This window comes from Haemaphysalis longicornis, unplaced genomic scaffold (assembly GCF_048455015.1).
Source record: "Haemaphysalis longicornis isolate Haplotype H1 unplaced genomic scaffold, Haemaphysalis longicornis Haplotype H1 scaffold_6, whole genome shotgun sequence".
NCBI classification, from domain to species: domain Eukaryota; kingdom Metazoa; phylum Arthropoda; class Arachnida; order Ixodida; family Ixodidae; genus Haemaphysalis; species Haemaphysalis longicornis.
In genome coordinates this window covers 99097670-99121878 of record NW_027526407.1, presented here as the reverse complement: position 1 = coordinate 99121878, position 24209 = coordinate 99097670, and the positions used below count along the sequence as shown (strand labels likewise).

Here is a 24209-nt window from a genome sequence, read left to right as displayed (position 1 = left end):
CGGCTTTCTTGGTTACATAGGCCAAATATCATAAAAAAGACGTTTTGGTGACACCCGAAACACAGCTTTTTATTTATTCATCCAATTTTTGCATGGTGTTTCTAACACAAAATTCGTAATCTCCAAAAGCTTTGTCACTGATGTTCAACCTTTTTGCTCTGGTTTTCTCAAACTTTAGGGCCAACTTTAATGAGGCTGTCACCATAGAGATTTAAAAGACGTGTTTTCCATAAGCAAACTTCTGTCGTATGACCTCGTTTTTACAAAACGTTTAGGCATTCTTGTTAAAACACATTTTGTAAAACACGATGGCCGCTTCTTAGTTTGCATTGGCTGCAACGCGGTAGTGCTTCTGATTTTATTCTGGTCGTATTACTTTCTACAATCTGTTCAGTTCAATGGGGCGGCCTTTGGACTAGCTCGTAACCTAGCGCTACTTCAGGAGTTTTTACCGCTCTGAATGGGTCGCCAAATAAATGCCGTTCCTGTTGTTCAGTTTCATATGATTGCGAATGTCTACTTACGCGCGTAAAACGAAATTCCACCATTTCCTGGCTTACGTTCGATCAAGTTTGTTACCATTTTAGTGACACGTCAAAAATCCAGGTCAAGTTCAATAAATTCACAATTTTTGTAGTTATTAAGGCGCAGAGGGGACCCGCGGCAAATGAAGGGCGCTGCCGTGGAAGGTTCAGTATTAATTTTGACCACCTGGGTAACGTTGGCCAAAATCTTTAGACACAGGGGTTTTCGCCTCCATCTGGAAAGCAGCCACTGCTGGCGGGATTGAACCCGCCTATTCGGGCTTAGCAGCAGAACGCCTTAGCTAGTGAGCGACAGTGGCTAGTACACGTTCGTTACGACATTCACCTGAAGATGAAATTCTGTTGCTTTACCTTGTTTCCCTCGACGAGCTGAGTAAGCATAATGATGATCTTGACGTCATGCTCCCATATCATCCGCCAGAAGTCGTTGACGGTCAAGGCGTTGGGACCCTGAGCGGCGATATACTCGCGCTCTGCGTTGTAACCCTGAAATGTTTCGGTGCCAGAGTCAGCCACCAATGCTTCAGTACTAAGAAAACCATTATTCAAAACAAAATTGCTAGAAACTGATCTACATTATGCTAAAAAGTACGTCCAAAGATAACTGAGTATGACCACAGCCGTTTTGTATCAAAGTATGCTATAGGTACCAGATGGATGATTGCACCTTTGGTTTTAATGTGGAGTTCTTAATGTTGCAGATAATTGCCGTTTCAATAAATAGACTTAGCCATTTGAAGACGGTTAAAATTCATCGCAGTTTTCTTGTGTAAGGTAAAACGATGGAAAGCATAACTAGCAAAGACGCTTGTATATTCCTGCGCAATTAATTTGGTACCTTTTGCATCGTGGAATATTTTTATATCTTGCTATAAGAAGGAAATGATAGAGTATCTTTGCTCCGTAAAGTTGGGTAGTTATAAAAATGAGTGTATGATCTCGCAAAATTTTCGACTTCAAAAAATAGTAATGCCACAGAACACAGTAAAAAGTATCTTGGTACATTACGAAAATACATTTGAACCTGCAAAATTTTGGAGCAACTAATGAAGGTTAACACTCATACAATGATAGCACACACGTTCCAAAAACACTCGGGACACCCAAAATTACAACTGCTAAGTCTAGCAGTCTTTCAGTCACTTACCTTCACGAAACTAGCGTTGATGTAAGATGACTGCTCGTCGTCTCCAACGACGGAAAGCGGAACTCTTGATTTATCAACTGCACAAAATAATGTGTAGTCAGCTTTTTATTAGGCTTAGAGTAAGCTGATATTGTGAGTAGTCTTCCGTCATAAGCTAATAATTTTGTCATCCTTATGTGAAGGGTTGTACGACTAGCACCCCCTGATTGCCCGCTTTACTAAAGCTCTTTGAGAGGGATATCCTCGTGCTCCTAAAAGGGGAGCACCTGAGCGTAGTAGGTGGGAACGGTGGATAGAACCCACATCCATCAATCGCATTAGAGCTAATATTTAGTGTTCACATAAATACTAAATTCCCTGCCAGTGTTGGTCTTTACAAGATATACGTTCCGTATACAAACCGTGTTCAAAGCGAAAGCCCCGTTTTTCAAACTACAAATAAACGTCGCCTGCCACAGAACACGCTGAACTCAGTGAAGACAATACATTTTGAGTGAAGTGATTTCGAACTCCATATGCGCACTCCATATGTGAAAAATTTAGCTTGAAAATAATTAACAAAATTTGCATGGAATATTTCAGTTTTAAGAGAAAAATCTCGCTAGGCAGCGTTCTGGAGATCTGGTATGAATTTGCGTAATGCATTTGGGTTTATTTTTCTGCATCATTGAAAAATTTCTCGCTTTAGAAATAACTTCTCACTCCCAGTTACAGTTGTTTTTTTGGGGGGAGAGGGGGGATTTCATTGCGGCTGACGTGGTTATCGTTCCACACAAAATTTTTTTTTAGCTGTGGTTTTCAAAAAGACTTGTTTCTATACAGGACAAAGTGTACAGTGTGACACATTGATTAGCTCTCCTTTTTGTTAAAGGGAATGTTTTCAGATATTTTCTGTCTTTCACCATAATTGGCCAGACAAGAATATGTTGATACATTTACTACATTTGCAAAGTTTAATGAGAGTTGTGCCTTAAAGGGGCCATGAAGACAAAATACAAGTTTGTTTTATTCGAAAGATTTCGTGTTCTATTGTGCCCCCAGCGTTTGTACAGAAAGAAGTGATGCTTTATTCACTGCGAAATAATTCAATTTAAGCTAAAATTCTATTCTCGCGACAAAACGTGAGTTTGAACGACGTTTGCAATGACATCGTAAGAGCAGGTCTTTCAGCTAAACTTGGTGTGGAGCGGAGAATTTCTCACTGTTAGTCAACCTTGATGGCGCTACCACATCGCGGCAAGCCGTTTTCTGCCTTTGATTTGGTTTGTGACCGTATTTAAACCCGGCTTGTTTTTGTTCATAAAGAAAATAATTATTTTGTGAAACATGCAATCGTGGTAACGTAAGACACCATTGCTTGCGTCAATCGGCCAGTGTCGTCTGAGACAACGCCGAAGTCCTGCAGTGCTGTGCATCTAAACAAAGCATAGTGCGCGCAGTACCAACAGCAGTACGCATAAGTACTTGTAGGTTTACTGCGCTTTCGTAACTTCCAATCTTTTTCCCAGCATTCTTACTCTTGTAAAAAGAATGGGCCCTACATTTAAGCGCAAATTGCTCGTTCCGCCAGCGTATATGTTGTTCCTAATTTCGTTCGCTTTTGCCGGCCTCCGCCAATAGCAGGGCAGCATCATAGGTTCTGCGGCGGAAAAGGAGCATGTGGGTCCCATGGCCACTCCCTTTTTTCCTAATTATGTAGCTTATTTGGGTGAAGTTTACGTTAAAAGTGATGTCCCCATGGTTCTAACGAGGCAATCTTTTCAATGAACCAAACTTGCATTTTGCCTCCTTGACCCTTTAAGGAAAAATCGTTGATATTTCTGCTTGCCGAGACAGTTCCTTCACAGTTCCTTCACACGCAATTAGTCGATACTCCAATTTTCAACCGACCGCAACATGCGCATTCTTGCACACGGAAAGGTTTTCAGCGGGAATAGAAATACCGAGCCCCTGGGAAGCAGTGTCACTCCTTAGCATTCCGTTTTCCACCGGGAGATGCATGAGATCTGAAGTTTACACGTGCACTTCATGGCATGGGTAAATAACGTATGAAGCCTTAGCGTACGCATCGGCATTGTTACCGTTATTTGTACAACGTGCTTGTAACTCTGAATGCTTAACAGTCGAAAGCACCTTCGCTACGATCGCCTTCCGATGGCAAAAATGGTACTTTGCATCCCACTTTCACCCATAACACTGCCAGCGTAACTCCAAATTATTGTTATTCTGTTCAGTGAAGCGGCAGTCAGTGAAATGGAAATCAGAAAAACTAGGACCTTTTCGTTGTAAGGATGCTGTCTTTGATTTAGCTATATATATTGGCAAACCAATACACCACAGTAGCCAGTTTTAACGGGAGGAAAGCAGCTCTCTGAACAAATTATTCTATGAGGCTTGGAATTCGACGAGGCGTGGACGCCCTAAGAAGCGATTTCGGGCATTCCGCTCAATTGCACTGCCGCGGGACATGGCTACCGCGCACCGTGCAGGAACCCATTACGGAAGTACAGCTGTAGAAGTTGCTGCCATGCTGGTTGACAAGTAGTCCACAAAGTATGATGCGCCCGGAAAGGGAGGGACAGAGAACACAATTTAGACAGGAAAGGCACACTGTAAAATTATTTACATCCTTTATGTCTATACTTGACACTCTTAAAACCAATAAAAACAAAGACCACCCTTTCGAAGGTTCAGTAAATGATAAAACGCTAAAAGCCGGTGATCCTTTGTCTTTTTGCTACGCCGTATGGGTGTTAGAAACGAGTAAACACCCTTCAAGGGTGTTTTTCTGTGTTGTTAAAACGGGTGTTAGAGTTTTATAGACCGTAAAAATTCTTATTGAGATGCAAATCATCTTACTCTGTGGGAACATTTGTCCTATCTTTTTTGTGTTCACCGCCTTTGTTCACGGGAACTACAGCTGAGTGGATAACTGATTCCGGTGAAGCCGATAGTTAACCGGCCCCACACTGTAAGATCATTGGCACAATTTTGCCATAACTAACACCCTTTATTTTATCAAAACAAAGTGGAATAGTCGCATAATTAATTTTAAAAAACCCTTTCATGGAGTGAATTTTTGTGTTTTTACTTTGGTGTAAGGGTGTTATGGACACCAAAACACACTTTACATGGCGTTTTCCTTTCTTATTTGCTAGGTTGTAAGGGTGCTAGCTATAAACAGGGTGTAAATTATTTTACAGTTTACTATCCCTGAGGGTGTAAATTATTTTACAGTTTACTATACAAGCGCAAAGGAGGAGAAACTCGTTAGTTGTCGGTGCAAACGGGTTTAAGCCAGCTCTGCCTGTTGGTCGCAGAACGACCCCCGTTAAAAGGGGGAAGACGTCTCCATGGGTAAGTGACAAGATTAGGTGTATTTCTCTACCGTTTCAACATTAAAATTAACGGATACGACAGAGTTTTAAAATCCATTGCCTTCTTCATGAACACCATTTGAACCAAATACCCTATCACCGCGCTCTAGCGGTGTATGCACGGCCCGCACGCCTAGTAACTCAAAGAAAATGAAGCTTAATGAGAGTCGCTGCTCCCATGAATCTATTTTGTTTATCCAAGACTCTTTTACGCTCCACGACTGTCTGTAATACAAAGGGCTCACAAAAGAGAGCCAGTGGGTATTCTGACGGTTTATGGGAGTCACTGTCAACAGAATTAGTATGCATACATTCATGTTTTTCATTTTATTTGCAGACTGAGACTTTAGTTTCTTGGTACAGCCTCGGAGATTTTTGTGGGCTTTTTACAGAAAAACACAAAGAGGGGACACATGTGTGCATCCCCGGGTTTGTTTCTTGTGCGAGTAAGCGCAACCAAATTTAACTTTTAGGCGTGTAACGGATGATAACTACCTTTGAATATCTTTTGTCACAAAGCCATCATAGTTACATAGGTCCCGTACTTATGCTAACCAAACTTTCTTTTGCGAAAATTGTCATAAACTAAGCGCGAATGTAAATGCCAAAGTTCGCATAGATTGGCAAATGTCAGAGCATCGCTAAGGAAACTGCTGCTTTTTCTACCACCATCTTACTTTGTTGGAAACGTGAAGAAACAGGATAGCACTCGCGGATTTCTTACGCATTTCTTCTTGCGTGCAGTTTTCAGCACTAGAACACTCTTTTCTCATGACTGCCTCGCCTATCCTGGAAATCATGGCCTGCGGGTAAGCTGCCTACACCAGCCGTTCCCCTTGCTTGCCCAAGCTTAGTTTCATTCTATTCAAACACGAGCGATCAACGGAATTCAACAAAGCCGCCCGGGCTATTTCACGCTTTGTGCGCCTGAAGCAGACTTCGTAAGATGGGGAAATTTGTTCTTGCTTCTTTGTGCATAATCCCTCTAGCTGCCACCTTGTTCTAAGCACCGTTCTATGTCAAGACTTTTTCCAGATTTCATAGAAGTATACATTGAAACCGGAAAGGGCAAGGCTACAAGAATATGGACAAGGGCTCGGATTGGGTAAACCAGAATGTCGTATAGGAGCTCTGTAGAACTGAGGCAAACTCGGCTCTCTGAAATGTCATGCGCCTGGCCACAGCGGCCGCTTTTCTGAAGGAGGCCAAAAGCAAAAACGCCCGTGTGAACGAGATTGCGGCGCACGTTAAAGATCCCCAGGTGGTCAAAGGTATCCCGGAGCCCTCCACTACGGCGTGCCTCATCACCTGGGTTGCGCCAGCGCGCTAAACCCTACAATCAATCAATCAATGATGCAGTTCGAATTTGTAGAAGGGTGCAGGTACGTGCAAAGTCAGACAGAAAGATCATGCTTTCCTCCTTCCAATGACGACGATGGTTGAACACGAAGCTTTCTTCGTGCGAAATCAAATGACTAAGGCTCAAAGTTGAAATTCCTGCGATCAAAAACCAAGCTGCTGTCGAGTAAAACTCACAGCTCCATGAGTCGAGGTCCAAACCATCTGCCAGCCCAAGTCCATGGTCGGACGACAACCAAGGAACCTATCGCGAGGAAGCTTCGCGCGGAACCATTGCCATCGTTAGTCGCAGGGGTGCCCGACGTTTTGTTTTATTTTGGTATTTTGGGCACACGTCTTTTGTACACGTGTACGTCACCAGCAGCGTTTTTGTATCCTTTTGGGCTGCTGTAAGCATTCCGTAGAAGCTATACATCCCAGGCCATTTTCTGATATTTGCAACTCGATCTTTTTGCAGCGCTACGTTTTAGGATTACAATATTTTAAAACACAAGCACACTTGGTGACTACCCGCGCAGGTTTGAGTTTTCTCGGGTTTAGACCTAACATAAAAAAGGTGGAGGTTTCCGTTGCCCCCGAATACTTCACGAATAAAGGCACGTTTATGATGCGACTTCATCACATTCATTTCTATCATCACGCTACTCTAGGGCGTCGCTACGACTGTGAGGAAATAAATTTTTAGCAGGCTAGGCATAACACAGCTTTCGTAACCGTTGCAACTACTGCAGACACAGAAGCAACGATAATTGCATAAAATCTGAAGAAACTGCCAAAAGAATCCCTGAAATTCTTACAGGGATGAATGTTGGTGAAGCGATTCTTTTTGCTGTTTGCCGGCTGCCGGGCAACGTCAGATGGGTACTGGGGGCTTAGTTCCACTAGCCTCTGAAAACAGAAAGTAAGCACCAGGATGTGATTGTAAAAGAGTCTTGGTAGTCATGAACGTTTTAGAGTACACACATATTTTTCGCAAATACATTTCACACCAGCGCCTGCTCATTGGTCAGGCGAAGTGAAAGCACTAAAAATAGCTTTCATAATTGTCACGTCTCACTTCATAGGCAGTGGTAAGAAAGGCCAGGAGTAGGCACCGCCGGCCCAGAGAAGCCCAAAAGGCCCTCTAGATTTCTGTAGAAATAAATGCTTGCAATAGCCGCCTTCAAGTAAATCTATGTGTTCCCCTTTGACAAATTTGTGGCATGATTATAAACAAAATTTATTCCGACCCAAATTCAGGTACTTCTCAGATTAAGCGGGCTTACAAATCAATTCGTCGGCGTGCACTCCGCCCTCATCGCCACAAGCATTCATCTTGTCGTGGTTCGGAAACCATTTGTGTAATTCGAATAGGTTGTGCTATCGCTCAAGATGCACAGCTAAACAGGCAAGCGCCGCTATAAAGAGTCATAGAAACCCCCGTCTCCGCGTAATAGGCACAAAATTCTGATTGCGCTGTTTTCATCTTCCTGTGTTGGACGTTTGACGTCCGAGTAGCAGCAGAGCGACAACGGTGTCTGCCAAGCTGAATGATAACGTGATGTTTCAGGACATCTATAGTCCAAAAATTTATATTAAGCGGGTACGCATTGTTTTATGGCCCGCATCACGGCTCCACAACTGGCTTCATCTCCCACGCACAATTCGCCCTACCGTGCAGTGTCCACGACACTGATCATTGCAGTGTAATTCGCAAAGCAGCGACGATTTCTGGATAATAAAACGCACAAAGTGTCGTAAAAACCAAACATGCTGCTCACTTCCATCGGCGTTAAAAGGCCCACGAATGCAAAATAACACTTGTATAGTTTAATTAATCTCGCCTTTGGTAACTCACTTAGTTATAGTCTAGTCGTTACAGGCGTTTTAAAGAAACAAAACTCCAGAAATATATAAAAAACAACCCTCAAGTTCTGCAATACAGTTGCGTATTATATGCAGGGCTGGCGCAAGACAGGCTAGCACTAAATCATGGAAATCAGCGTGTTAACTGGCCGGTGCCATTCATTTGATCCGAGAAAACGGACATAAAGGCAACACTACATTCTGTCAGTGATATTTCTTGAAGATTAGCTTGCTTGGCAGCCCCAAATTGCACCAACATTAGGTGACATCTGAAATACGTCACCGGTAGGTGTGCTGGGAGTCGCTTCCAGTTTACCGATTTCCCCTTGTGTTTCCATTATTTTTATGAATTTTGTAAAAAGATTCTATCATTGTTATCGAGTAAAATCATTCCTTTTATAGAATGAAAGTTGCATTTTCGGTTTATGGCACCTTTACAGGGACACTGAAATGAATTTATCGAACTCACGCTTGTCGCCGTTAGCGGCGACCTTTCAAAGTGATGCAGCGGTCGCAGCGATCACACACTGGTTTAAAATAGGCATATCTGCCGTATCATGTTCAGAAATTAGTTTAGAGCTATTTACTATTTAAATTAGGTTCTTGCTTATTAACGCGAAGTAAATATAGAACTAAAACACCCTCGCAGTTGGATACCAAGTTGTGGGCTTGCCAGCGCCCAATAAAATGCGTGTAAGCTGGCCAAAAAATTTGCATTGCATGCACGTACCGGATTTTACCGTGATAAACTAAACTGGCAGGGTTTACCTTTCCGTTAAATAAGCCTTGTGCAAAGTCATTGTCCTTATGGTAGATAGAATGGTATCGCTAACTTTAAACGAGTGCCTTGCAAATAGAATTACAATGAACTCACTACTTGACTCATAAAGAAGTAGAGGGAAATAAAAAAGGGAGACAGAGCTTTTGGAGGCAAGAAATAAACAGCTACTTAGTCGGAGATACATCCTGATACTGTCTCTGACACTGGGTTTCCCCGAGTGCTTTACCTGCCTGGATGTTTCTTGTTTTGGCGTTTTTGGGAATGTGAGCAAAAACGAACCTTCGAACGTCTTAACAACCTGCTAAACATCCCTGAACATCTTTAACATCTTCGATAATCTTAAAAATACGTGAATAAAACGACCGTTTTTACCTTAGCGATTTCGCACGACGTTTCACTCGAAGTTCCACTTTCACACTCTTTCTTTACCAAATATATGTATCTTCGTACGTTAGAAGCACAGGGACCGGTAGCTGACTAACAGACTCCAACATTCAGGGGAAACACCTACCTCGTATTCATCTGCGAACCTGTAGCCCGAGTCTTCTTGCATCATGGCCAAGTGCTCCTTGAAGTCCTTCTTAGGGATTGGCCTGCGCAATAAGACAGATACATCGCCCATACACATCCACATGATGGCAGAACAGCTTAAAAACGGCAGCTAGGTAGCCAATCTGCGCGCTTTGACGTGGCGCTTATTTGTTTTAATGCTGGCTACCAATTTTTTTTGTAGTGTAGCCATGTAAAATGCTCCTCCAAGATTATTCTACTTCATTTATACTCCGAGTCTAGATCTACAATAGTATTTTTGCTATACTGGAACACTAACAATTCACTTTTATTTCTTTTCTTTCTTTCGCGGGTACTGATATGTAGTAAAATCTTTGCAACCCTTCGTGTATTTTGTGTCAGTATTGTCTTTCAGAAGAGTTTTCTGATGGTCTACTTGGGGTATTTTAACTCCGAACAAACAGCGCTGATGACGGGACAAAGAAAGAAAACGCACAACACAGACGCTGGCGAATATAGGATACGCGCCAACCGGCACCTGAATAAGCGAAAAGAAAGGCGAAAAAGTTCAAAACAAAATGTCATCCGAAGGTTTCTCAAGACAGTGACAACAATTTTACCCGCCGCTTGACGATTTATCAACAACACTCATATCAGGTACAAAATTTCTTTCTGGATAGTTGAAATGGGCGGTTCACTATTGCAAGTGCTTCTTTTCCTACTGATTTTCAAAGTTTTGAAAATTATCGTCCCCCTTGGTTTGCAGGTTAATGCCCCCGCCTTCTTACCTCAAAGGTTTCACCGGTGTTCCCTTTTAGTGTAGGTCATCCGTCGAAAAATCGGGTATACCGTGTGCAGCCTGTCACTCTGTGTGACACAGCGATAGAATGATAAACAGTCTTGAAGGGAGCGTTGCAACAAAACGTCCAGGGGTGTCAGGCATGCTAGGCACACCGACGGCTGCCTGAGCCTAAAAACAGCGTTGTAACTGCAGCGGATGTGCAGTTGGCGACAGTATGAAGGGAAGTTTAGCGTACATGCAGCTGTGTTCTAGATTTTGTACCCTTATCTCCTCGTGTTTGTGCAGCGCATTGCTCCTGCCGCCTTTATCGCATTACAATAGCTTTACAAAATGAACGGCCCAAGTACTGTGTCCAATATCTGCCGCACTCGACAAATTGAACTCCGTAAGCGAGCCTAGCGGTACGTCCATCCGTTGGCTCTGAATTAGTAGCTTAGCAAATTGAGAGAAAGGGAGAAAATCTTTGTCGTGTTGTCGGGTTGGAAGGGAGAGGGACAAGGAACGGGGGAATGGTTGAAAAGATATCACTTCTCAAGGATACGCGGTCTGCGCAAGTTTTGTGAGTTACCGATCACTTGAATTGGGAGGCATCATTTTGAAGTTTATATTTTGAGAAGTTGATATAGTAAGTAGTTCGGATGTTTCACGACCCGCCGCGGTGGCTCAATAGGGAGTTTTAGCTAACCGTTTTCGACGGTCCGCTGCGGTATCGGCGGCACGGTCAGCGCGACCGGAGCCAATGCCGTTCGCGCTCAAGCGCCACCACGCCTGCGCATTGGCGCTTCCGCTTGCTATCGGAGCGGAGCGCATCGTGAAAAACGGTCAGCTAAAGCTCGCTAATAACTAAGGCGATGCGCTGCTCAGCGCAAGGACGCGGCGGCCGCATTTCTGATTTAGGCGAAAAGTAAAAACGCCTTTGGCTCCGGTTTCGGCACACGATCAAGATCCCAATATTTCGGCGCACGATCAAGACCCCAAGATGGTCAAAATTAATCCGGAGCCCTCCGCTACGGCGCGACTCATCGCCGGCGTTGCGAGCGGCGCGTTAAACTCTACAATCACAAAACGCATGTTTCACGAAGAGACAGGTGCGCAAGAATGTTTATGACAGAAGTCGGCTCAGGTTATAATACCAGCTTATATAGACAGCTGGTTAGTGCATATTCAAATAGTTTGTCTACACACGAGGTGTCTGCTCTAGTGCGTTGCAAATACGCTTCTTCGTCTCCAGGTGGGAAACCGAGCTGCAATAGCGGCTCGCCACCATTCGTGCATTGTGTATAGTGCCACATCAAGTGAAAAAGGTTAGGGATGCAGGTATGATCACAAAGCGGGCAGCGTTGGATGTGCCAGCTGGCTCCGTGGGCGCATTCGTGTACTAATGAGGGGTTATTCCCGTGTTGGCATACATCTTATTAGCTATTACCACACCCCCAAAAAAGAACAAGAATCAAGGTAGCGAAAAGTAATCAAGCAGTGCGCCCCCGCTGGAGCTTTACCACTCGCATTTACCTCAGTAAATTAGCCTGAAATTTAACACCAAGTGCGCTTCATCCGACCGAATTTAATTGCGGAAGTTGTAGATAAAAACACAAGAGCGATATGATTAGCTGTAACGAAGCATGTTGCACTGACGCGTGCCGTTCACCGCCGTATACACAACATCCGCCTCCTAGTTGATTGGTTGAATCATTGATTGATTGATTGATTGATTGATTGATTGATTGATTGATTGATTGATTGATTGATTGATTTTGAGGTTTAACGCACCGAAGATACAGCTGGGTTAAGAGGGATTGCTCCATGTGGGGCTCTGGAATAATTTTGGACCACCTGGGAATCTTCAACGAGGGCTGAAAACTCGACACACGGACGTTTAACGTCGCCCCCGCGGCCGGGATCGAATCCATGCCCTTTGGCTCTGCAGCACAACTCCTTACCCACTGCGAAGCAGAAACTTGTGAGTACTCAAACCCAAGTACCATGACTCGGCCTCCGGGAAATTCGGAGACAACGTCTAAATGACTTCTACAGTCATGGAAGTTGTGCATGCAATTGCATTGCCTGTTGGATGGCTGTTAAATGATCGCAAATAATTGGCCGGCAACTTAGAACTGGCAATGAGGCCGTCCAAGCCTCCAGCCATCAAACGTACAATTGAAGGGCCAACAGACGAACGCCAAGGCTGAATGATGATGGTGATGATGGTGGTGGTGGTGGTGGTGGTGGTGGTGGTGGTGGTGGTTGTGGTGGTGGTGATAGTGGTGGTAGTGGTGATAGTGGCGACGGGAGTTATGATCCCCAACTTTGATCTCATTGGTGTAGCTGTCGGAAATGGTACTTTTTCCCGATAAGTAGAAACACAAAACTTCCTGTACGCCTCTGGCCCCATCTACTGCTTTCCTTTTAATACTATCGCTATACATTTTGAGAAATGTTTAAAAGGAGCGCACTGTTTGGCCGTCATAGCACAGTGTCAGACTCTGCGGTTCTGGCGGGCCTTGGTTCGAGCTTCGAAAATTCCAGCAATTTTTTCCAGTTTCGTTAATATGCTAATTAAGATTCTTATACCATCTCCTAATTTTTTCTGAAATTGGAATGATATTCTGTAAGTCACTTTAGCCGAGCGACGCAGACTACCCCTCAGTAAAGGTTCTACATTGCACAGGGAGTACGAGGCTTTTACACATCGGTGATCGGAACGTCGCGTCAGGAGCGCCTATAAGATTGCATGTGGCCAGATTGCTGATTTGCCTAGAAACAACGAGCAAGAAATATGTTTGAGAAATAACGACGATGTTCTCACAAAAAGAATAAAGTGAAGTTGAATAATTAAATGCAGCCATACCTGGTGTGAATTCATCGAACTGTACTTCCCAGTCGCTTCCGCATGGCCAATCTAGCTTCGAATAATTATTGATCCTTTAAACGAGTCTAAAAGTGTAGGTACAAATTTTGACAACAACCGATATTTTGCGGCAGGTGGCTTAGCAGGTATAGCCAGTTTTTTTTTTTTTTTTTTTTTTAGTGGAGCTCAAACTTCAATAAATTTTTCAATCACATTTATCTACGTAGTGATCGCGGATAAAGACTCAGTGTTTTCCAAAGTCGAACGGCGTGGGAGTTGCTTTCCCTGCAAGCCCACCATCGTAACCCACGTCCGCCATTTAGTGTCAGCTTGAATTGATACCTTTATTATATTACAAGTTACCCCAGCCGCATATCATCCTCGCCTCTGTTAGCAACACTATCAGGGCCATTCGATCTCTTCCGCTTGTGCCGGAACTTTCGTGTCGCGGCCGAAAGAGCGGGCGTAGGGGCAATTATTTCTCCCCGCCCAGGCTTAATGATCCGTTCTACAAACAGTTTTCAATGTGCGGTACTGTTGCAAAATCAGGGAGATGAGAATTACGTTGTGCGATAAGTTTACGCAGCGTCGTAGTGGGAGCGGAAGGTAGTGGAATGCTCTTGCATGCAACTGTTACTAGATGCCACGACGTGGCACATAGCCTCGAGCCATATCCCGTGGCTGTCACTCGAGCAGGGCTTCGTAATTACTGCGAGCATCGCGGATCGACCGCTGTGGACAAACCGCAGTGTATAGCCGGCGAAAACGCGTCTCAGACGACGTGGCTAGCTCCCGGATTTCTAATTAAAATGACTTCACGGAACGAAGATGGCATATTCTGGAAATTCCCGGATGCGACTGGTGGAATTTGCACCATATCGACCGCGACGGTCTTTTGCATTGACCCAAAGCACGACCTTTACGGTGGAAATCGTATGTGAACGATTATTTGCGGCGTGATGTGCGCTCCAAATTTATCAGATTCTTCTACTGCTAGGTTCGTCGAAATTGCCCTTCAAGGACAATGTTACAAAATGCAAATATCCAAAATGAACAAATAAAAATCACCGCTATCAACTACTTATCCTAAAGTCAAGCTAAGTTAAGCAACCATACACAGAGACTAACGGTTTCTTGCTTTCTGAAACGACCATATTGCAGGCAAAATAAGTAACTTGGGCTTTTCTACGGTGCAGTACATTCAAGATCGGATACATCGTAAGGGGGGATGGTCCTGAAGCCGCACTGGACAGAATCGTAGTTTCGTCAAAGCAACATTAGATAGTACATACCTCCCTGCCCCCCCCCCCCCCCCCCCCAGCCCTTACCACAAAATACAAAATACGATGGCTCAGCTTTTAGCTTCTTTAATAAGCACTGCACACGCTTGAGTAAAGCCTGTCACGCTTCACACCAATGTGATTACGCAAGCGAAGGTATGTATTTCGGGAGAACAACAGGGAGTGAAAAAACAAGTGCTAGGTCGAAATTCGAGACCTTAATCCTCCCTCGAATAATGTATGCGAGAGACCCGTGCTAAAATACAATCGCTAAAAATACAACTGCGTCAAGCTGCGCACAATAGTTTGAGAGGCCTGGGTGTTTTAATTCACGCGGTTTCGAGACAAAGGGTCCACACTCCATTCGCCGTGAGTATCGACATCCGCAGAGAAGCACAAGGAAGTTGGCTACGCGCGTCCAGATAGATACCAGCCATAAACCTGCACCAGGAGCAGAAATTAGGAAAACCACATGCCGCCCCCCCCCCTCCACACACACACACACTGGAGCCACCAGCCAACCTATCCCCGCCAACCTACCCAACCTATCCCCGCCACACGATGCGACAAACGACAACAATCGTGGAGACCCCGTATGGGCATTTATTTTTGCCGGCGTTATCATTCCTTCCTCTTCCGCCGCCCTACATTGGCTGCATTCTACAAAGCGTACGTACAAGCGGGGTGGGACTCCTAGGAACCCGCCAAGACACTGCCCTACCGAACAAGCCGGTCGGCAGAGTCATGGGCCGCCACGCGCTTTTAATGACCTCTCAAGGACAACGTGGCTCATGCTACTCTCGTAGGCGGCTTTCTAGAAGGATTCAGTCACTCTATTGCTCTGTTTTCTGTAGCTTGCTGCGTCAGAGTGCGACATGAATTCATCAGAGAATTTTAACAAACCTTAACTTTCGGATACCATAAATCACCCTCTCTCTACGCAGCTCCTTTGTTCAGTTTTTACAAACACTTGTAAAGTAAAGGGTAAAGCTACCACTTCTTCTTCTTTCACCGAAGCGCAATATTAGCAAGTTGTTCTTACTTGTTAATGTCCTTAAGAACGTGATGCACCATTTCGATGGGTGGTTCGTATTGCACATCCGGTGGACTAGGTTTCTCCGCAGAACCGTTAGCGCTGAAATGAAAAAAAAAAGCAAAGTGTTCAATTCCGCAATGCGAAATCCCTAAAACACGTGCTTGCAAAGTTGAAAATAGCATTTTCTTAACGCGTGAACTCAGGAGTCAATTAAGGTGTTGAGGTGTGACACTAACCGAAACAAAACAAGCAATTACAGATGTTTTTTTTTTAGTAAGGTCACTCGGAGTTAAGAAAACGAAAACCGATCTGGCAATGTAAAAACCACAACTAAGATAAACCGGCACGCGATAACTGAGAAGATTGTGAAACCCGAAAAATAATGTTAGCGAAGGAAACCGACTGGACTAATGTGAAATCCTTCAGGTAGTCATCATGGTGCTCAAAGATGGCCGCTAATAAACCTATATAATCTACGTTGTAGTAATTGAGCACAAGGTGAGTGCTAAGGTCAGCATTTAAAGCGGCATTGTCAAATAAAATATGCTGAATTGACTTAATAATAAGGATTCACGTGACACACTATAACTGCTTTTTTCCCCCGCGTTTTTTCCATATTTGATGAACTTCTAGTGAAACCTTTTGCTTGTATATATAAAGATTTCTTGCGCTCCTCAAGAAAATTACCGCGAAGTGTAAATGTCGAGTCCATAGTTTAATCCCGGTAACGTGAGCACCATACTGGAAAATGAAATCTCCACAAAGTGTAACCGCTTTAGGTTGCTCGGAGGCAAAATAAACAAATACTCGCAAAAAAATAAAGCAGTAGTAAATTGTTTGCAGGGTGTAACGCGCCAACGCAAACGCAGGCAATGAGAAGCGCTGTAGTGGTGGGCCCCGGATTAATTTTCATTGCATGGGGATCTTTAACGTGCGCCAAAATCTTGTACCCAGGGGCGTTTTTGCATTTCACCTCCATTAGAAAAGCGCCGCCGCGGCCGGTATTTGAACCCCCGTCCTAGTGCTCAGCAGCATAAACAAAGCACCAGTAACTATTTGCTTCCCATAGTTCAAGAAACACATAATTGATTGAGAACCAGCCTGGAATTTATTTTGGCAAATTTTGCCATTACTTTATACTTTTCCTAACCTATAATGAGATTTACATTTTTTCTCTACTCGAATCAAGGCAGCCGTGTTAATAGTGTTTGAAATTAATTATTTCGCTCTAGAGGTTTCTGATAATATTTCTCAACGCTACAGGAGGTGTGTCATGTTTTTGTTCAAGAAACATGGTAGTAGTTAGTAATGTTATAGTTATTTGCCAATGCCACAAAATTTGAATATCAGAGCGTAGATCACTGAAACGCTACTGCTGGCCAACAGTTCAATCGGTTAAAATAGATTCGAATGTATATATGCGTACAGGCCGGTTATTAAACTTTTGCGTCCTGATAAGTGGGTATGTGTACACGCCAGACCAGACACTTCCATGCTTTTGTGAATTTGCTGTAGTGTTAAATTACGTAAGCCACCGAATACTAGCATCAACTTATCGTTCTGCGTGATTTATCGCACACATAATGGCAATGCACCACAAGTGTAACTTTGAAAATGCATATCTCAACGACGAGCCGTATTGGGCATTTTTTTTGGGCGATGTTTACATCGTTCTTTATTGTATCCAAGTTTAAAATCCCGACAGGAATACCGAAACACCCTAAGAGGAATTCCTGTCATGCGACAAAAAACTTTGTACAACAGAAGTCCTGTTCTTACGACAAAACCACCTCTTGTTACGACACACATTTCTGTCGTAACGACAAAGTCAATTTTCTCTACAACAGACATTCCTTTTGTCACAACAGAACTGTCATTCATGCTATTTTTCACAATGCGCGATAACATTCAAACCATCTGCAAGTACTGATGTAACATCAGGATCACGGCAAGAAATTATTCAGCACGACTGAACATCAAAATCACAACAGGAATACGACACACGACAGGACACCAGAATCACGACCCGACACGAATATGACCAGACGACAGTACGACACGCGAAAACACGAAAAACTACAGAAATCGTTCTCTTCGTCTTTTTCGACTGGGATTACTATTGTGTAATGAACTTCTGACTCTAATTTAACGACGTTTTCATCTTGGCGTTTTAATTACACAATTTTGTACTTACAATACCGACTTTGGCATTGAAACAATCGATAACACGGGCTCTAATTACGTTGTAATTGCACACTTCTGTGCAAATGCTGTTCAAGCTCTCGTAAGAAACGTCGGTGATTACTGCATTGCAGTTTGTCCTACGGTTTCCACAAAGATTCGTTTTATAAGAGAACTTAAAGCAATCTGTTCATGGGTTACCTAAAGAAGTCACAATGTGACGCAGACCTTTGCCTTGCTCTACTGCCATCACGAAAATACCAACATAGTCTTATAGGTCAGCTTTTATCACACAATTAATACACCTGAAATGATAGGAAGAAATTGTAACGCCTAATAATGATTTTGACGAGCCCGTGGTGCTAAATGCATGAAATAATATCGCTCAAAATAAAATTGGACTTACTCGGACATCTGCACCAAATGATCCAAGGAGTTGTTCATGTTGCTGACATCAGTAGACGACGTTTTTGATGTAGGCTGCTCCTTCCTTGAAAAGAACATTACTGGAAATAATTTCATTTGGCTGCGAAAAACGTGAGTTTGAGAGAACCACCTTATTAATAAGGAAAGCAGTAATACACAGCTGTCAGTCTAGAAAAAAATAATAGCCTCTGTTACGCAGTTGTCAGTATCTTTAAAATAAAATCATGCCTTGCTTACAGTTTTGTTCTTCAAGCCAGGGGCAGGCAAAGACGTGCATTCATATTGATACCATGAAAAAACACACGCGTCGACAAACTGTAGAGCAGTTAGCAGTAGGAAAACAAACGACCCAGTTCAAAAATTTTTTAACAGTAGCAAGAGCCGGCTTTACAGGTACAGGGATCCGTGCTGCCTTTGATGCTTTTGAATTATTAGTGAATAATGGGCAATAACATGAGTGACGCGTTGTTTTGAAAGAGTAAGAAGTGCGAGACTTTTAACCAATACATTATAGTATGCTATGTACCTGATTTTTCCTTATAGAAATTCAAATCGAAAAATTTGTGTTTTCTGAGAAGGGAAACATTAAAACACTTACGGTCATCCCATGATACCAACCGGCATAACTGCTGAGGTACTCACGCCCCACAATATAATAGCTGGATAATGTTTTACGGACAGGTTCTCATTTATGAAAACCACTGACGCTAATGTGCATTTTGAACAAAGTGCACCTGGTTTCGCTTGAAAAATGCATTAAGAATACGAAGCAATATACCTCCAATTGGAATTACTCCGGTGTTGCAAAAAGAAATTGCACCAGGTGAAAACTCAGTATAGCGGTGTTAATTTCTTATGTTCCGGTTAAAGGTTCGGGTTTTTACACGCGGCTTCTAACAGGAATAGGTCCACGGTGGGTCCAAATGGTGATATACTGGTGCTACTCTCCTTCCCGAAAACCATTCAAAGTTTCCCTACTACGCCTGGATAGCGTGTCACTGAGCACCTAACAATATTTAATAAACTCCACACCATCGTTCAAACCTTTCCCCAAAACAAACACTGTTGATCGACCTCCCTATAACGCTTACTAAGCACTATCACCTTCCGAACCACAGGACCTCCTCGTAGTGACCATTCCTTAGATCCAAATCCGCGAGAATGGCGTAAAATCCTAAAAAATATTACTGAGAAAGAAGCAGCGGTGTTACAGCGCTGTTACTGAGTAAGTTTGTTTCAAAAATAATTACTAATAAAAATAAATATTAAAATATATAAATTAATAATAAATAATAAAAATATGTAATAAAATAATAATAATAATAAATAATAAAAATATAAAAATTAAAATACATATAAATATAATAAAAAATCAGTACACCTCTAAGCTTTGATTCATAAGGCAAAACGCTCTTATTAGCGTTAGTTTCTTGACAGCCTGTAAGAATAGATCGTTTTTATGGGCATTTTATTTTACTGTATCCTTCTTTGGCTCTATTAATCTGCTTCCAGCAGCACAAGTAGCAATACCATGCCTTTTGACCACATGTTCGGCAATGCTGTTGGCACGGACATTTTTTCCCACCTCATACATCTTGAGCCAAATGTGTGCACAAATATGACGTTTCGTGTTTTCAGGTTATTTTTACCACTCAAAGGTGGCCGTCACACATTCGCTTACCGCTCCTGTTGTCTTCTATACACGATGAACACGCCGATTATGATGACCATGATCAGGATCGCTGTGACAATGCCACCCACGGTAGCTCCAGTAGAGCTGCTGTGTACTACTGGCCGAATTTCTATCAGAAACGCAAGGGGGGGAAATATGGCGAGCTCTTTTATTGCCAGAAGTGCTCTCAGAACTGAAGTCAGATAACGTTAGTAGGTGGAAAGACCAAGAGTTATTGTTTACAAACTAGACAGCTACGAGTACTGCTAATTCATGACTCTGCCTCTTCAAGCTTTGCTCTGATCTTGAACTAGTTGAACTTCCCACCTATAAGAAATTTTCTGCCCGGTACTTCGGTACTAAGTAACAACTAATTGGGGTCATAAAGTGAATCAAAAGACCTTTTCATTACGGAAATAAAAAAATGGCGTAATTCTTCAATAGTGTCCACAAAGTATTACATTCAGAATGCTTGAAAATTTTGGCAAAGTATTCACATATTGCAGTGCAATGTGTTGACCATGCATACAACGCATGACTGCACCCTCAGTACCTCAGTGCTTGCATTCTGGAAGGAACTCGAATAACTTGTGTCTTGGTTAGCATTGCGGTAAAAACGTTGCGCATTCTCTGTTATCTTTTTTGCAACGAGTGCGTCGTGGCGCTGCTTTATTTATCATTCAAATAAGTTTGTTATCCCCAAATCTTCTACTTCTTGTATAAAAACAAGTGAATCTATACATATCTAGATATTGCATAATAATGAAGTATTGTTGGTTGATTGTCCATTTCACCGTCTTCCACCGCTTTGTTATGTGGTGAGTGCTCTTGATATTATAGAGATGTTTTGCTAGTGGTATACATATAAATAACTAAAACTTGTAGATTTTGCTTGATTACCGAATTTTTATAAGTGGCGCTCCATTTTAGCAAGTCAGCATTAAATATTCTGTCATTCGCCACATTCACATTTTATATTGTGACCCATACTTGTTATGCCTAACGACAGGTACCCGAATCACCATAAGCCAAGCTCTTAACAGTTAAAAATCCGCCCACGGAAAGGGAAAGTTAAACTGCTAGAAAGTAGGATTCCCAAATATGTGGAGATATATCTGCAAGGGTTGACATAAAGACATGAACGCCCGCTTTCAGTAGCCGGAAAGGTAACCTCGGCTATAGTGACATGTGAGGATGGATTAGAAAGTCAAAATTTGTAATTCATGCAGAATGCGTATGAGACAACACGGGTGAAGACCGGGCGTTGATCAGTTCGTTGCCCTTTTCCCAGTGTCGCCTTGGACATAAGCTGCGGCTCAAAAGCCCCCAATACAATCGATTCCATCACTCATGTTGTGCATGACGACGCATTCCCTCCTGGCTCGAATATTTACTCCTTTGTAAACGTGCAGAAAGGCCTAAGCCATGTTTTATAGAAGCCAGCTAACTATCCTAGCGTATCTGTGCCTGTTAAGCATCGCACTCACCTATTTTTGTTTGTGTACCGCAGGAATGGCGGACGTGCCTGCGTACTACTTCACCTAGACCTGAATAGTGGCACGCTGTTAATCCTCGCCCGGGAGTGTCACATTGTCACTCGTCCCCTTGTTTGCCGGTATGTCTCTTCGTGTACCAACAATGCCCGTCCATTAGAATTGCATTGGAGCGAACGCTAATCGCACAGTGGCAGGCATAATCGAACAAGGTTGGATGGTGTCTCAAGGAGATGCCAAACACTCGAGGGTCGCACGGAGTTATCTCACTGTACCAGGCACATAATCGTGCTGAGAAATACTCAGGTAGAGTTAACATGACGTGAGGTTTTTCCAAATCGATTGGTCAAGATTGGCAAACTTCGTTCTCGGCGCGGTCGATGCCCTATAAACATGCTGGATTAAATGTTAACTCTGAGCACACGTGAAGTATATGTCAATTACCGGCACACCTGGCTTCAAAGTGATAATAAATGCTCAGAGACATGCAGAATGTGTGTTCTTGATATCTGACGCAGAAATAAAAGTCATGGCTCGGGCAAAAAAATCCCCTAGACTTCAACATTGTTTAATATCACTTCGCCACCACCTCTAACAAGCACTTTAACACAGACATCATATTGCCGGGGGAATGCTCATGGAGATGTGTTTGGATGAAAACGAGTACTAATGCTGCCGGACAGGAGATGAGTCATACGCTAGGCAAGAAAGGATGGGGATTTACACCTCAAGGAACACGGTGCCAACAGTGATCCCGGCTTACATTTAGAATTAATTTTGGCTGTGCAGTGCCAGTGCGTATGTGTGAAAGTAGGATTCTCCTCTAAAGAGAAACCTCACCGCCTGGTTTCTGTTTAAAGTCGCACGGAGAGGTGCCATAACTCTAGTAACGTCTTTGCAGTAATAAGTAAGGTGCCAGTCTTCGTTATGCAGTGATGCTTACTGCCCTGTTGAGATCCTAATGACGGAAGCAAAGACAAGGATTATGTGTGCCAAGAAGCAACTGCGTGTTTTTCTAAAAGGAGGACTTATAGCTGCAGTGTACGATGCCTGTATATACAATAGTAGGGTGAACCCTACAAAACATTCGCGCCATTGAAATTGACACTTAAACCACTCGTATCGCATGCGTCACAACGAGTCTGTTCCCAGTAATTTTTGACCACCTGTGGGTCTTTACCGTACGCCGAAATCTCAAAAACACCCGTGTAGTGGAGATTTCCGCGCATATTAAAGATCCCCAAGTGGCCAAAATTAATCCGGAGCCCACCTCTACGGCGCGCCTCACCACCTGTGTAGCGTCGGCGTGTTAAACCCTCAATCAATCAATCAATCAATCAATCAATCAATCAATCAATCAATCAATCAATCAATCAATCAATCAATCAATTATTCAATCAATGCATGTTCTCAACACCTTAAACGTAAAATCTTGCTCCAATTTCTACACCAAATAAACCGAAGCAATCGAAGCAAAAGTTCAAGTTCTCACCAGTAACAAAGACTTCAGGTTCACTGGCCCGGCTTCCTCCCTGAGTGTATCCTATGACATACATGCTGTAAATAAAAGACATATCATTTTAACATTTGATTCAGCCAGAGTCCTTGTTGTCTTCTTCAAAAACGCGGCTTACAAATCGTTCGTTACGGTTGCGGCACTTCCTTCTGTATAAAATAATATAAATTTAAAAGAAACATACAAAGTTGTTCTACCTGTAAGTCTTAATCGTGAGAAAAAGCCTCCAGAACCTTTACCGCTAGTATAAAGAAAGTCAAATGCGTGGAGAGACGTAAAATTGGCCCCAACTTAAAACTTACTTTCGTGCATCTAATTGCAACGCTGTATGATTAATTGTTATTCATTCATTCGTTTTACCTCCGTTCGCATCTCTAGTAATAAAGTAATATTGCTGAGAAGAAACAGCTATCACTCGGTTTCATTTCTTTCTGGTGAATTTTGATGCCACTGTTTCTGTTTGGCAACCAATTTTTCTTCCAGAAGGGTTTGCTTTTGTCTTTCCTTTCTTCGTCCTGTCATTCGCACTGTTTCTCTTAGTGTAACAATTCTCCTTCCCAATATCTTAATAATATTTCCTCCCACCCCTCATTCTAATGACGAAGTCTATGTAAACGTGCATTTTTTTTGTTTCGGTAAGTTAGTACAGTGTTGCCCATATCCCGTTTCCTTACTTTTCTTTTATCACATTACTTTTTGGGGGGGAAAGAGCAGAAATATTTTCCGAAATGACGATGCATGTTTAGAGATTTCCGAAAAATTATTTTGTGCTGTGTTCCTTTATAAAAACTTCGCTGAATTTTTAATGTATTTCTTGCAGATTTCCCCAATGATTTGACACTACTCAGTGCTGGTGGTAACAAAAGTCGTTCTATTACGCACATAAAATTTATAGGATGACGATGTGAATACATAAACGAAAGCGGACATAAAGTACCTTGTTTATTGGTAATCCGCGTTGGCTTTTTTTAATAGAAATTTCTGATTTTCCGAATTGTGAATGTCTGAAGTTCAGTTTCACCGCAACTTTTTTGTATAACTAATGGGTGGGGCCAGCGACCTGCACTTCACAATTAACAAGGCCCTACAAACGATTGAAGTAGCTTTGTAGCGTGGCGCTACAAATGGTATCTGTGTAGCATGGTGCTATACTTCTTAAATTTTTATTCCTTTGTGAATCATTATTTGAATCGCTTGAATCGATTGGCAGCAGTAATAAACCATGCTTAGCTCGTGGAACACCAGTTTTAGCTAGCTCAACTCCTACGTTTTTATATTCACATGAATGCAATGTGTCTGCATGGGATTCTGGGAAACTTTTATGGTGCTGTGGAAATTGCTGGCAGGATTCACAAGTAGGTGGCGAGCACAAGGTTACAGGTTGCGAGTAC

The 24209-nt window shown here is 42.8% G+C and overlaps 1 protein-coding gene across 2 annotated transcripts in view; it reads right to left on the bottom strand.

Moving 5' to 3' along the window:
- Nucleotides 1-24209, bottom strand: part of LOC144141083 (tyrosine-protein phosphatase 10D-like) — a 164009-nt gene that overhangs the window by 27181 nt on the left and 112619 nt on the right. Inside the window, exons 17-24 of one of the 2 annotated variants that reach the window (XM_077672604.1) lie at nucleotides 22795-22859; nucleotides 19819-19939; nucleotides 18118-18237; nucleotides 15537-15629; nucleotides 9566-9647; nucleotides 7226-7316; nucleotides 1693-1769; nucleotides 897-1031 (exon numbers count right to left, since the gene is read on the bottom strand). In XM_077672604.1, the coding sequence (XP_077528730.1) occupies nucleotides 897-1031; nucleotides 1693-1769; nucleotides 7226-7316; nucleotides 9566-9647; nucleotides 15537-15629; nucleotides 18118-18237; nucleotides 19819-19939; nucleotides 22795-22859 (784 nt within the window). The remainder of the gene's footprint in view (nucleotides 1-896; nucleotides 1032-1692; nucleotides 1770-7225; nucleotides 7317-9565; nucleotides 9648-15536; nucleotides 15630-18117; nucleotides 18238-19818; nucleotides 19940-22794; nucleotides 22860-24209) is intronic. The other variant, XM_077672605.1, reaches the window with a different exon arrangement.